At 37.5% G+C, this 16,079-nt stretch overlaps 1 protein-coding gene across 2 annotated transcripts in view; it reads right to left on the reverse strand.

The window, feature by feature from the left end:
• Positions 1-16,079, reverse strand: part of Glra3 (glycine receptor alpha 3) — a 147,217-nt gene that overhangs the window by 38,621 nt on the left and 92,517 nt on the right. For both annotated transcript variants that reach the window (XM_038327681.1, XM_038327682.1), the window contains exon 5: positions 15,528-15,610. In XM_038327681.1, the coding sequence (XP_038183609.1) occupies positions 15,528-15,610 (83 nt within the window). The remainder of the gene's footprint in view (positions 1-15,527; positions 15,611-16,079) is intronic.

A 16,079-nucleotide genomic window follows, 5' to 3' on the forward strand; every position in this document is an offset into this window, starting at 1 on the left:
ACTCACATCTTGATTAACCCATATCTAATAATCTGTGTAACACCACGCAGTGGTGTCTTATCGGAAAGATTCTAGAGTATGTCCATCTTGGGCCGGAACTTCATTGAGTCTCTCTCCCTGAGGAGAGGCACGGCAGTCTGCCCCAGAGAGGTGAGGCATGGTGATTTATTAACTTCCCTTCCCAGCATTCTGTTCTGTCTACTCTGCCCACCTAAGGGCTGGCCAATCAAATGAACCAGGCAGTTTCTGTATTAACCAATGAAATCAACTCAAACAAAAGACCCTCCCACATCACAAAGCTTCAGAACCATTCAAACTGATGAAAACCTTTGTCTCATAGGCCTCATAGCACACCAAAGAGATCCCCTGTGAGCCTGAGTGTGTCAGTACCTAGACGTTCAAAATGTTTGTAGTCGAAACTAGAAAGGAGCTGCATTTATCTTTTTGAGATTTCTTATGTATGATATTTCATTATGTCACTTTCACTTCTGAAAACCATAACCAAAATAGTTCAAAAGAAGAATGTTTTTTAGTTTTGATGCTATAGAAAGAATAACCAGATTCTCCACTGAAGAATTATTTAAAGAGAGTCTTGAAATAGTATTCATAGTGCTATACAATTCAATTTTAAAATGTTTGAATAGATTAGAAAATAGAAAATAGAATTATAAAAGTTTAATAAAATTACACTCCAAAGTAGAGCATTATAAAATGTCTAACATTATAATGCATTCAGGGAAGTCTAAAGAGAGACAATCAGCCTGGTACTGGACAGATTCCAGACACCAAAACTGACATTTACTACACAGTGCAATAAAATATAGATGTTAGCAGAAATCATTTAGTGTTCTGTAATTTGCCACATCAAAAAAACCCATCAGATTTAATAGCACTTACAATGAATGCTTTCCCATTCTTATTAAAACTCTAACCAACAAAGATTATTGCCAAAGGCAAACCATAGGTGATGACTTCAACCTGAGGCATATACTATCAGTTATAACAAAAGTAAAAAAATAACTATTGTGCCACACAATATTCAAGTAATTAGAAGCGTAATTATATTTTCCCCAAATAATTAAGTTACATGCCAAAATATGCTGTGACTGAAAAAAAATTACAGATTTATAGGAGTCTTTGCTATGTTACTGTGAGAATTACTGAGGCAATAAAATACTCCTGGGTGTTCTACTGAAATTTAACTGAAAATAGTCACAAGAAGGCTTAGCTGTTGAATCAAATCTTAACTGATTATTACAAACGCAATTGAAGGAGAAGTTGAAAAACAGTATTTAAAATTATGCCAGCATTATTTTAGAGAGTTAATACAGGCCAAATAGTTAATACAACTGTTAATTACCTATCCAATTTTATCATTATGTAAATCTACGTGATATTTGTGCTATGTGTGTGTGTGTGAAAGAGAGAGAGATAGAGAGAGAGAGAGTTCTCATCCACTAATGGCTAATTATGTGATGATTTATAACAGGTAAATACAAAAACCATATTTTGGGTATAAAGATTTTATATCAGGGGATACATTATGGTCACATTTCATGAAAAGGATAGAAACAGAAATTGTAGTTACATTAAAGATGAAGTTTAAATGTAAATGAGCATGTTAACCACATTGAGGGAAGATTTTATTTTTTCTTGTATGCAGCTTAATCTCATATAAAATTCTTGACTTCAAAATGACTATGTGAGAGAAAATTATGAGACTCTGAATTAAGAAGAACAATCACCATATATAATATACATAACATTGTATCATTTACAGATAACTTATTTTCATTATATTTATATATAAAGACATATTGTAGAAAGTATCTGTGGATTTACACATTATAATTTTTATGTTAAATATGTATTTTGTTCAGAGTTCTGTTCATCCTAAAATGGCATGGAATACCTTTATACCTGTTAAGGTCTAACAATTGCAGGGCGTTTATTCTTATTGTATATTTATCAGCTCTGCCCTGCATTTTCCTCTCATGCTTTACCAAGCCTGAGACAAACAATCTAATTGCTAAGGAGTAAGTGTTTGGAGTTGGATATATTTTGAAGACTAGGACATTTGGGACTATTAAGAGTACATAAAATTGACCAGTCATTCCTTAAATACTAGAGAGGCCCTGAAATCCTCTGGAATGTGAAGATGACTTTGGTTAAACAACTAGAAAGAACCTACTAATGGGAATCTTAGAACACTGTTGCCCAAAGGGACAACTAGATAGCAAGTGGCCAAAGCCTTTGTCATCAGTTTTCACAGCTCCTGAGTGAGGACCTCAGTGGATACTCAAATGCTTCTTAAATATACCTCATCAACTTAATAAACACATCACTCTTTATTCACACTTTTGTGTGCCTTTAAAAAGTAGACCATTGCCTCCAAAATTTACTACATTTTCTACTCATTTTAATTTTCTTTTGCTTTTCTGGTTTCCTCTTATCATTACAGACAATTCATAGTGTGTTTGTTTACTGGTTTGTGTTTATTTTATTCTTGATCCATAATGTGAATATTCAACTATTTCCAGATTGTGTCCTTATGTTGTAACTACCAGTTTCATAATCTTGTATATGTATGTAAATATTTTATGGAACCCAAGATTGGAGATGACCTCTGCAGCATGCAATGTAGCTCACTTACGTTACAAAAGAGACACACAGCCTCTGAAAAATTAATGAATTTAGAAATGTCATGTAATTCTTAACAGAAGACTTGCAGGCATATAGTTTTCTTCTTGAATTCCTCTAGCAGATGCCAGTGGATTACTTGGCTTAAGGGGTATTTGTGATTGTACTGTAGAGTCATCTCTAGGGAGGTTGTTACCCAGGCTTTGAAAGAGGAGGCTCGCATAAGGCTGTTTGTTTTGAGTGGAAAAGTAGGGTTGGGAGAACTGAAGTTATCTGGAGCATTAACTAAAGATGGAATAAATGGTGACAACTCTGAGCAGAAAAGAATACCAAACTCAAGAATCACAGAAAAAAAAAAGACATTTGTGAGGTAAATTACAGGTTATCTTTGCTGTCCTAGAACAATTTTGTGGAATTAGTTTTATTTCTCGACCTTTGCATGGGTTGCTGACATTGACCTTTGGTCATGAGGCTGGCACTTTATCCTCTGAGTCATCTCATTGGCTCATTGGCTCTGTTTCTGTATGATTTCTGACTTGAAAATTCCCAGCTCGAAAACTCATGCGTAAAGCCACTTGACATTACAGCAATATTGAGAGATAAACATTTCAAAAATAAACTGAAATCTCTGTCCTCATAGGTGGTATTATTACTGCTCTAAGAAGGACATTCAACCTGCCTATGTCTCTTGAGCCTTTTGGTTTTGTGCCACCAAAAGACACAGCAAGAAGACTGTGCTGGATATTGGTGCCGTGACCTTGGGCTTGGAGACAATACATTTATATCTACTTGAAATTACCCCGTATGCAGCCAACAACATGAATCAAAGCATAAACTTTACTTCAATTCAAAACATTTTGTATTTGCACAAGCCACCTATTCTGGATAGTGTAGCTACCAACACTCAGCAAAGCCTCTCTTTACAGCAAATGGAGAAAATTACAGAAAATCACAACTGGACACAATGCAGAAATCAACCGATCTTGGGGAACCTAACCCCAGTGGATACATCTGTAACATAACTTAAGTGTCTTTGTCTTGCAGAAACATTGGCGAGAAGGGAGAGGAAGTACTGTAAGAGACAAAATACCCACAAATATTTAGTGAAACAGTGTGTTCCAGAAATCGCTATATAAACAAGAACAAAACAATGGCAATAGCAATGGGCATATTAACATGAAAGAGAGAAATATTTGTGAGGTCCCACCCTTAGAAAAGGAACTATAGGCAACTAATGACTTCTGGGGAACAGAAAATTAGCCTCTCTGAAGGATGAGCCCCCTCATGTGTTGTCCAGTGCAGAGTGGTCAATGCCATGTGTACCCACACCCACTGTGACAAACACAAATAATAATAAACAAAAATTTAAAGAGCTGGACAGACAGCTCTGGTGCTGGAGAATTGTCTATGTTCTGTCAATCATGTTTTAAATAAACTCTGATTGGCCAGGCAGGAAGCATAGGTGGGTCAACCAGACAGGAAGTAGAAGCGGGGCAATGAGGACAGAAGAATTCTGGGAAGGAGGAAGTCCATTCCTCCCAGTTCTGCCCAGGCCACCAAAGAAGCAAAATGTGAGATACCCAGCTGAGAAAGGTACCGAGCCATGTGACTAACATAGATAGGAATAATGGGTTAATGTAACTTATAAGAGCTAGCAAGTAGCCTAAGCTAATGGGCCAATCAGTTTTATAACTTACAGAGATCTCTGCATGATTTTCTTTGTGGCTTGCCGGCTGTGGGGAATTGGGCAGGACATAAACCCCAACAAGCTAGCCCTCTTGTTACACAGCTCAGTAATTCAGAATACTTGCTGCTTTTCTTTCGACCTAAATTTAGCTCTCAGCACCCATACTAGATGCCAGTAACATCAGCTATAATGAATATGATTCCCTTTTCTGGCTTCCAAGGGCTCTTGCATGCCTGTATGCATACACACACACACACACACACACACACACACACACACACACACACACACACACACACACTACACACATCAAACACACACACACACCATAAAATAAAAGCACACATTTATAAAGAAAAATACTAAAATCATCAAAAGGAAAAAGGAAATTTGCTGACGGTGGAGAACGGAGGAAGGCATTTGTGGAGAAGACCTTGGTGCAGCCTGAGGGGATTACAAGGAGCACCAGGAAAATAACACAGGTTCACATTTGCCCAGTTTCCCAGGCAACATGAATAAGGGGGGAAGTGGAACAGTCCATAGCTTGGTGTTCTTATTTTAAGGAATCTTTGAGTTAAAGATGATCTCAATTGGCTCTACTCTGCTGTCCTGTGCAAGATGTTTCCATATTAACGACCGTAAGACAGGACGTTATCCCAACTTCATGGAGATCTCAGTGACAAACACAGGGTTTAGATGGAGGAGGCAGTAAAAATGCAAACACTTCGGATAACATATTGTGAAGGAACATAATGTAGCAAGTGCATAGGGAGCAGAGAAGTAAGTATGGGGAAAGAAAGGGCAGAAGTGACCTTGTAGCAGTTTATACATGCGGTCAAGCCTTTTTATCTCTAGCTCTGAAGAAACATGCTATTCTGAGAAATAGGGATGTCTTACAGGTCAGAGAGAAGGCATGATGTTACATCTGAGAAAAGGGAAAAATAACTGGTGAAAAATACCTGCATCTAGTTTAGTATGTCTAAGTCTCTTGACACACAGGTGCTGAGTCAGTGACAGCAGAGCTAGGTACTGAACCGCAACAACATTATAAGAAATTGCAGATGGGAAGGGAAAAAGAATTGATAACCTGGAGGAGCCTGGTTGGGAACCATAAGAGTAAAGCCATGTTATATTAACATGACTCCATAGTCTTACTATCAATTCTCCTGGATCACTAATTGACTATAGAGTCAATTTTTTTTAGATATAATTTGTTGTGCTATACCATTCTTAGGATTTCAAGATGATTTGATCAACAGACATTGATGATGGTATAAGACACCTTCAGCTAGTCAAAATGACATTTTTTTTTCCTCAAGAATAACAAATTAGAACTATCTGTAGTATACTGTTGCCAAGTTTTCTAAGGCTTTTTCTTTGGGAAATGCGTAATGGTGTGTGGTTCATGTTGCTGGATGATTAGTCACTTCTGGATAACGGGCTAGCCCAACAACACAATATTTAACTAAAGGAAAGAGTAGAGATTTGGCATTTATTCAAGTGAGCAACGCAGATAGATATAGGAAGAGGGACATAAAACTTGTTTGTGGTATTTTATTGGTTGAATTGTAGTCCTACTCAAAAGTGGTTTGCTGCTGGCTGATGTTCATAGGACAAATTACTGACTATGCCCCTGGCAGAGAGCGCCTACTTTGAGGTTGAGGCCAATTTTAATGCTTGGTAAAATAGCCAGGAAGAGGGGAAATAGGAAAAACATAAACCAACTTTTTCTTGCAAGTATTGGGTATTGTTAGCTAGTGGAGAAAACTTATGGCTGTCATAGAACTCTCCAGATAGACCTAAATGTTACTGACGTTTGCATGTCTTTGACAGTTACTAAATCATAAATTGCTCTGTTTATTTCATCGTTCAATGCCATTGGGAAAGACAACATCTTCAGGTGTTGTTGGCTTATCTTTAAGATGGAAATAAACCTATTTGATTAAGTTGTGGCTAGGATTAAAGCAGGTAATATATTTGAAAAGTCTAAAATCATAATACTATTTGTGACATCATCACTTTATAAGACGGTAGCTGCATCTCATTTTTATTGTATTGTCATATGTTTTAAAGATCTAGTAATAGGAAACTCCAATTTAAAAAGATGTGAAGTAAAGATGGTTATTGTGAGGGGTGGAATCATTAAGGTTCAAATTGGAATTTATTTTTTACCAGTAATCCATTCACCTGCCAATGCTTTTTTTCTCTTGAGAGAGCTTTTTTCCTCTTAACTCACACTACAACTACAGAGATTACGTAACAAATAGTCTGGAAACAAGAACCATCTGTATCTGAGGAAGCAAACAAAAAGTACAACGCTACCCTGAACCTAATCCAAACTCTTGAATTATGAGAACGTTTGAATAGCGGTAGAAATTACAAGGACATAATTGCAAAACATACCTCACAAGGTCTATTATTTTTATAACTCAGTAACATAATATCCAGAATAAGCAATCTGTATATCAGACCTGACTATAAAATCAATGTGAAAATGTCAATAATAAACCCTTTCACATTTAGAAGCTCTATCCCAAACCTGCACAAAAGCATAGTCTATTTTTAGACATCTCTATCCCCAAATCCTATTAAAGTATATCTCAAAGATTTTCTATTTTCTCTAAATTGATCCTCGAGCCCTGTCCACCTTTTGAAAAATATTCTTTAGTGATTAAGGGCAATGCTTGAGAAAAACTGTATTTCCTTATTTGTCTGCCTGTGTCATTGTTTATTTTAGAGGCTGTAATCCAAGTGCAATGTTTCTCTCTTCCCTTCTCTCCTTCCAAGTCCCCAGTTTGCATCTCAAATTCCTGGCCTCTTTTTTCATTAATTGTTGTCACGTGCATTTGTGTATTTGTGTGTGTGTGTGTGTGTGTGTGTGTGTGTGTGTGACTAGATACAATCTGTTGAATCAATATAATGTTACTTTTATTATCTATGTATGTTTTTAGGGCTGATCTTGGGGCACTGGCTTCCTTCATTTTTACTTTTCCGTCACCAGTTGAGATTTATGTAAATATTATGTACCAATCTCTTTTCCTTGTGTTGTCTGTGTTATTCTTTAGAAATGAAGCACAGAATTAAAGTTTTGCTGCTACTATGATAATGAAGAATGCTGTCATCTTTGTCAGACAACTGGCCAACAGGAGAGGCAAATTTACAAATGTTTTTATGATATGAATAAAAAGCTAGAAATCAAATACAGGACCTTTTCTTAGCTCTACTGCTGCATATCTCTTTGTAATATAAATTATTTAGGAACAGAACTTAAATCATCATAGATCTTTGTTTGTAGGTCAGTTATTCCATGTCAATACAAAGTAATTTACAAATGCATTTCATAGAAATGAATTTTTCAATAAAACTACTATCAATAAAAATGTCTTTTGAAAAGACAGCTTAATGTTTGACAAATTATTTTAAAAGAGATCATACAGTGGAACTTGAAGGCCCATAAACTGATACTAATATGGTATAGACCTGTGCTATGCATAACCTGAAGGCCCATAAACTAATACTGTATAGACCCGTGCTGTGCATAACCTATAATTTTAGTACCAGGTCATGAATATAGACTTTTAGACATGTATGTCATTTTTAGTTTTCTCAATATATACTTCCTGGATACCTTTTTCCTCTCAGGTCCATTCTCACAGTCACCATCTTAGTGGAAGACTCCACAGCATTTGTTAAAGAAGCTTAAGGAATGGTACTTCCTCTATGGCTGAAATCAGTTTCCAAAAAGAGGGAAGGAAGTGTGTAATGACTCATGCTCAAGGTCCACTTGAGGCAGAACACTCAGTCCTGATAAAGAAACTAAGGAGGAGGGAAATGACAAGAGGCTCTGTTTTCCTGTATTCAGCTTTCAGTTTCTCGGGAAATGGTCCCAGGAAGCCAGATACATTGAAGACCAAGTGTGCCAGCTCCCGGATCCCACAAAATAGCCCTGATTAGCTTTCCTTACTTAGTTTAATATTTTATTTACTGTTTGAATATATCACACGTATATATGTATCTTGATTCACCCCCTTCTTCCTCTCCAGTTTCTCCTACCACACTAAACACATTTCTCTCTCAATTTCAATATTTAACAAAATATTATTGACCCACGAGTCTAATTATTGTTGCCCACACTGTTGTCTGGGTATATAGTCACCCACGGAGGTATGGGGTACACACTAATGATGACTTTTCAAAGAGTTACTGGCTATTGTTCTCTCAGAAGGCCTCAAGGACTAGTAAGAAACTCCCCAGCTAAGAGTGAGAACTTGATGGCCCCTCCCCCACCCAAGCTGAGAGCTTTAACTTTCTAGCTCTGGCCCACACAAGGGCAATTGCTTTGCACTCTACCACCCAGCTCCCCCTCCAAAGCTGTAGTTTTGTTTATCCCTTTATCAGCTAACACTCATGGACTATTAGCCTTCGCTCTTTGATCCTAAGCTCTCATCACCTCATCTCCTTCAGGTGTTTAGAATTTAACTTTGGTCTTTGTTATTCTTTTTTTTTTTTAGTAAATTTGCATTTTAATGTTAAAATTGATTTCTTTTTGTTATTATTATTATTAAAAATTTCTGCCTCCTCCCTGCCTCCCATTTACCTCCCCCTCCCCCTCCCCCTTCCACTCCCTCTCCCTTTCCTGTCGGAAGAGCAGTAAGGGTTCCTTGCCCTGTGGGAAGTCCAAGGTCCTCCCCTCTCCATCCAGGTCTAGGAAGGTGAGCATCCAAACAAGCTAGCCCCCCTCCCTCCCCAAAGCCAGTAGGACCAAAATCCATTGCCATTGTCCTTGGCTTCTCAGCAGCCCTCATTGTCTGCCATGTTCAGGAAGTCCGGTTTTATTCTAATCATGGTCCTGATTGTCAACCATAACACTGGTTCTGTTTCCAGTCTTTAAATTCCATTCCTTATAATTGTGGAATAGGATAGTTTCAAAGTGAGCTCTACAGCCTCTTAACCCTGAGGTATATTGAGTTTAATTTGTCAACTACCCATTTTTTTCCCAGAATTTTTGCTCAGTAACTTATAAATGAAAGGTTTCTTAAGGGTGTGGTCCTGGTACATAATTTGCTTTCTTTTAGTAAATTGATCTGATTTCTTGAGCCAAAACTCACATTTTTAAAAAATAATTTATCTTTAGTCCTAATTTCCTTTGACTAGAGACAGAAATAACCCAAACCACAAACATGCTAATATTGCATTTATTAGTAGTCCTATAAATATTTCCCTTTCATATATTCCAGTTGTGTTTTAATGTGTGTGATATAATCCTACTTATATGATTGTTTTAGCTTTGACTCACATACCTAGAACCTTTACATCCACATCCTTTCCCACTTACTTTCCTTTGTCTCCCCTTTTAATTTTTCTTCTTTTATTTGTGGGGGATATTATGGGGGCTTATACCTAGGATGTCTTTGAACATGCTAAGCAAATGCTCTGTTTACCACTAAGTGATGTCATAAGGCCTAAAGGGTTCACTAAGTAGCCCAGGATGGCCTTGAACTCATGATTCTCAGTCCTCAGCCTTCAAAATTCCTAAAATCACATTCCTGAACCACAATGTCCTGCTTCATCCCTATTTTCTATTCCTACCCTTAATGTGATGAAACTTATTACATAATCTTGGATCGCTTGTAAAATAATCTTTGAGGTAAAGCATTTGATGTCAGTACATCGCTCCATTGTTAAAGTGCTTGGTATGCAAAAGCAAGGACCTGATTTTAATCCTCAAACACTCATAAAAATCTGAGTGTGCCTTCAAGCACAGTGCTGAGAGGTAGAGACAGGGATCCCTAAAGTATTTTGGATTCCCAGCAGCCAAGACAGTGAGCTCCTATCTAGAAATAAGTAAGGAATAAAGTAGAGAAGCAATTGGAGGAGACACCTGATGTCTCTGGCCTCCACATGTACACACTCACATGTACACCTTCACATATGTGTTTGCAGAGGAACAGGCATGCACAAACTGTAGGAGCCATGCATGATAAGCTAAATAGAAACAGACCACCTAAAAGAAGTTCTTCATTATCACCTGCCAGAGTAGGACTCAGCCATCAGTAAGTATAAAGGATGCCTGAGTCTCAGTAGTTTACCCGGAAGCAATCAATACCTGGTTACAGAATGAGCCACAAACTGAGATTACCCAAGCACAAACCAAGAACAGACCATCCAAAGGAAATGCCTTATGTTCCAATCGTTGTAGATAGGATCACCTGCCAGCACACTCACCGGAACACCCCTAGACAAATGTTAGCCAATCAGGGGTCTTGAACCTCAGAAACTCCCCACCCTCACCTTTACTACTATAAAAACCCAACTCTAACTGAGCTCGGGGTTCTCCATTTATTCCAATATGGAGAGACCAAGTTTGCAAACTTACATAAAATAAAGACTCTTTGTTTTTACATATGGGACTCAGTCTCCTTGTTGGCTTTTGGGGGACTTTGTGGATTTGGGCATAACATTTGGGGGCTCATCCCCACTGGGACTACCACTCGTAGAGCTTTCAACCTGCAGCTAAGTTTATGTTCTGGTTTAAAATATTGTAGCCATACAATTTATCATACACCATTAAGGGAAACCACAAGAAAGACTTCAGTAAGAGTTTTTATGTTGTCTAAAAGCAAGAGAGATTTTGGTATGTCATCTGGGAAGTGAGGGAGAAAACAGGAGACTGAAAGAATGAAGAGAGGAAAAATGGATTAAAGGTATATTTAAAAAGTTACAAAAGGTCAAATGGGGATGTAAACTATGTTTGCTCTGGTTTCTCACAATGCAAATACTGAATATGCTTGTTTTGTTAAAAAAGTTTTCTTGCAAGCATGGAGCTGAGACAGAAATATCTGACTAATTGATGTAGGTGTGTCTGCTATCTATCTGATGATTTCATTGGTTAGTTAATAAAGAAACTGCCTTGGCCAGCCCTTAGGTGGGTGGAGTAGACAGAACAGCAAGAAGGAAGTGAGGTAGATGGCTCAGTCAGATGCCACGCCTCTCCTAAGGGAGACAGACCGCCATGCCTCTTCTCAGGGAGAGAGATGCCATGAAGCCAGCTGCCAGGTCAGACATGCTGAATCTTTCCCGATAAGACACCGCTCATGGTGTTACACAGATTATTAGATATGGGTTAGTCAAGATGTGAATAAGAGGCTGGAACTAATGATCCAGGCAGTGTTTAAATGAATACTATTTGTGTATTGTTATTTTGGGTTTTTAGCTAGCTGTGCGAGAGCCAGGCGGCCAGGAGTGGGGCGGCGGGAACATGGCCTGCTGCTCCTCACTACAACTAATTTTGCTGTCTCTGCCACCCATCACTGCTCTGGCCACAGTTACGGGCCTGACTTCAGAAATTTATCACTCAACTCTGATTACTAAATTTTGGTTAGGAAAAATTCAGATGACTTTTTGGTATAGATAATGTTAAAACTGCTATATGCTATTTTTTTTTAAAAAGCTGGCTCTAGAATTGGATTATGGCTTTTTCTTTATTAGACCCATGTTTTATTTAATTAAAATCTATGCATGGGTCATTTTAAAGAAACCATAAAGCATAATTCCAATTTAAATTTTGGATTGCCCCTTTTCTAGCATTAAAAAAATATGAATACCACATGGTTTCACTGCCATTTTGATTAAATGTGACCACGAGGAGTGGGCCTAACAAATCTCCAAGATAGTTTGGATTGGAATAGATTTTTGCATGATGACTTATGTTCCATCTTAAAAACAAGGAATATATATGATTTAAAATACTAAAGATACACCTCATTGTAAGATACGCCTCATTGTTTTTATACTCAAATGTACCTTGTTCTACCATATAGACTTTGTTAATTTAAGAGTCACCCAGGTGATAATGGTTATAAAGACATAAAGGGATCATAGGAAACAGCTGAGGTTTACAAATGTATGGCAGGACTAGAGTCCCTAAGAATGTGCAGTTGCATCAATGGACCTTAATTGTTTTAGAAATGCCAGTGCCCGGTGATAGTCACTAGAAGTATCAGATACATTGAAAAGGAGTAGGCTAAGACCTAAATGACAGACTATGTATATGCTGTCGAGGGTGGGACTAAAGAAGTACTTTATTTTTTATATTCTTGACGTTGCAGGAAGACACTTAAGAGATTTTAATTTTTAAAAAAATTAAATAAATTTATAAGGCTGTGAGACAACTGTGCTATAAAATGTTTCATATTATGTTTTATATTGTTAATATTTGAACTTAAAATAAAAGGCTAAAAATTAGGGTCAGAGCCATAAGCAACAAAAGCTAACCAGAAATGGAAATGTTAATTTCTTGTGATGCGGAAGACAAGGACCTAAGCAGTTTGATAGAGGGCTTGGAACAGCATCCAAGCCTATGAATCTCTACCTTTTGGAGGTTGTACAGGGGTAGGCTGGGACCCCCTGCATGTCAGATGTTTAAACTGACATTCACACACAGGCAAAACTGCAGTTGTAAAATAACAATGGGAAAAAATCTGTAATGGGAGGATCACTATTACACGGAAAACTATATTAAAAGGTGAAAGCATTAAAAATATTAACTAATGGTTTAAACATATATTTCCTTGTTCAAGGTCTATTCAGGCTCAAAAATGTATGTTTAGCCTCTTTACTTTTGCTAACTTTGTTGGGTTTAAGCTATTTGTATAAATTTTTCTAGCGATACAATAGGTTTGGACCTCCTATTCTGGTAAAAGAACATTGTTTCTATGTCAAATCACTCATTAGAAATTCAGTGGCCTTGTTAATGATGGAGAACAGAACACTCCCAGGAAAGCTGGATGAAAACTTGTTCAGCTGGTCTCCTTGGTTAACAACCTTACTTTCAGCTCTAATGGCCCCTAAAGATCCTGCTTCTTCTTATCAACAGACTTGATGGCTTTTGTTCAAGAAAGGGTCAATACCGTTTGACTGAAAGTATTGTGGCTCCAGCATCACCTCCTTGAACCCCTGGGCAGACAGGACCCATGATTGAGCCCTGTCATCAGTACTTGTGAAGGGGGGAAAATGGCAGCTTTCCCAGGTCAATTTGGTACACACCTGCCAAGATGGGTTCTGTAGATCAGTCTCAGTTTGCCCTAGGGCAATGCTAGTTCTTAGATTCCCTCCTCTTCCCGGTTTACCTGGGACCTGTTCCTTGCCTTCACAGGGGACAGCATTAACAGCTAGATATAAACTTGTTCTGTGTTTACCCTCGGAATGACTAATTCAGTTTCTTTATTAGCTTTAATTCAAAACCATTACAGAATGTGGAGTTCTAGTCTTGTGAAAACTGCTAACTTATTATAGACTGTTAGAAAATACAAGTTATTCAGTCATCTTTAAAGTAGAGATATAATTAGTTGCAGGAATAAGCCTTATTTAGTTCCCTGTATATGTTTTCAAAGTCAAATTTAAAACAATGAGAAACAAAGTTTGTCAAATCATACTTCAGAGATCTACAAAATATGGCATTTAAAATAATAATTAAAATCTTATTATATTAGACAGAAACTCCGAGATGCTAGCAGTAACCCAAGGTCTCCAAAGAAGATTATGGGACACCATGATGTCTCCACCTGGATTATGACAATGCTGGCCACTGGGCCAGATACCCCAGTGCAACACCTGCTGCCAGGACCCGGTTCAGACTGTGGAAAAAAGGCAGGACTTTGGAGAATTGATTGCACCACTCTTTCCTAGACAAAATAAGGTCAGTCTTTTCCATGTCCCTCTTCCACAGAAAAAGAAAAAAAAATTCACCTTATGGGCCTGGCTTAGACAGTAAGACTGCTCTCTACTTATTCCAATAAGGAAAGACCAAGTTTGCAAACTTGCATAAAATAAAGGCTCTTTGCTTTTACACACAGGACTCGGTCTCCTTGTTGGCTTTTGGGGGACTTCGCTGATTTGGGCATAACACACACATGCAATAAATAAATAAGCAAATCAATAAACATCAAATAATTTCTTTGTTCCTTAAAGATTGGACGGTTTTTCTCTGTCCTCTGAATAGCAAACAGTAAATATGGCACTAATGAGCTGTTTTGTCCTGTAGCCTGCTTTGCCAATTTATGTGTGTGTTTGTGTGTGTAATGTGTGTGTGTGTGTGTGTGTGAGCGCATGTGCGTGCATGCTGTTTCTCTATGTCCTAACATTGAACAAGATATGCAGTCAAGTGGTGGTACAGAGTCCAAAGAATGTACTGCTAGGCATTTTTCATAATGCATTGCCCCACTTGTATTACTAAATGTCTCAATATCCCAATTTTAGATTGCTTTGTTTTCCTTTCAGCTACTATGACATTTTATCCATACCAATGGTTAATATTTAAGAGACACTTACAGAATAAACCACGTAAAATTTAAAGATCAGAGTTATTATCAGAAAAATAGATATTGATATGTTCTGAAGGAAACCAGTGCTGGCTGGGGATAGGAGGGTTGGGCCATGTTCCCCCATGAGTTTTGTACGCCATCTAGTGACAACTCTACGTCACTACAAGTATGCCTGTCAGACCCTGAAGTCTGCAGATAAATTTTCCAATTTCCTTCAGGAAAGATTTCAAATTAGAGTTTTCTTGAATATATATTATATATACATATAAACAAATTATATGTTTGCTACTAGTTCCCTTGGATTAAATACCGTCAACTGTTTTACTATGTATATACTAATCACTATATACATATTTTTATTTATATACTATTATATATCACATATTAGTATAGAAATATTTCCTGAAACATGCACCTGACATGTTGCTTTATGTTAGCATTAATCAGTGACGTGCATGTGTCGATTTGCAAGACATTTTGGAGGAAATCTGAAAGCTCTGGTGGGTCACTGATACATTCAAAAGCCCTTTCTTCTGATGTGACACACACAGCATATTCAGCTAAACTACCAAACTCTGAGTATGCACATGACAACACTCTTAGGTATTATTTTCCCTACTGAAAACACGGGAATGCTTTGCTTTGTGGCAACTATGAGGTGACATAGAGAAAATGTCTGAGCCTTTGAAGGCTTTCAGCAAATGGAGATGGCACCTGCTTTCAATGATGTGCCCATTGTGCCCATTTTACTTTTGTTCATTCAATAAACGTGTCCCCGGCGAATTACAAAATAATTGACCTGTCTTACCACTAACCCACACATCTCCTCCATTAAAAAAAAAAAAATGCTCAGGAAAATGCCAGTTGCTCATACTCACAGCTTTCTAGTTGCATTATACAGGTTTGCACATCCATCGGGAAATTCTTGAGATCCATCGGGCAGGACAGGGTTAATGTCAATCTGAAAGGACAAAAGGAATTCTGTTAAGGGCGACTCTTTCACACTGACGCATGAATATTCTATTGCCTAGAGACAACAATTTTTATGTTGATAGTGACGAAGGCTGTGCAGATGGAATTTTCTTCAGTTTCAGAATTGTTATTTATTCTGGCATGGCTATGTATTTATAAATTAATCAGGTTTTTTGGCAGGAATGATATTGAAGGATTGTTGCAAATATAACATTCTGCACGTTTACTTATTTATTTGTTTATTAATCTGTCCCTTAGAGTTGAGTAGAAATGCCTAGAAGAGGCATTTCTTCCAGAGGTGGTTCCCAGAAGATAAAGCTAAATGTGGATTCTGCAGAATTACCAAATGTCAAAAGGTGCATTTCATTTAAAATTATATTACTGAAAGTTAAGAGGTCAGTGTATACAGGAAAAATAAAGTTCTAAATGTAGAAAAACGGGGCGTAGAGAAATAATTT

This window comes from Arvicola amphibius, chromosome 4, assembly GCF_903992535.2.
Source record: "Arvicola amphibius chromosome 4, mArvAmp1.2, whole genome shotgun sequence".
Lineage (NCBI taxonomy): Eukaryota > Metazoa > Chordata > Mammalia > Rodentia > Cricetidae > Arvicola > Arvicola amphibius.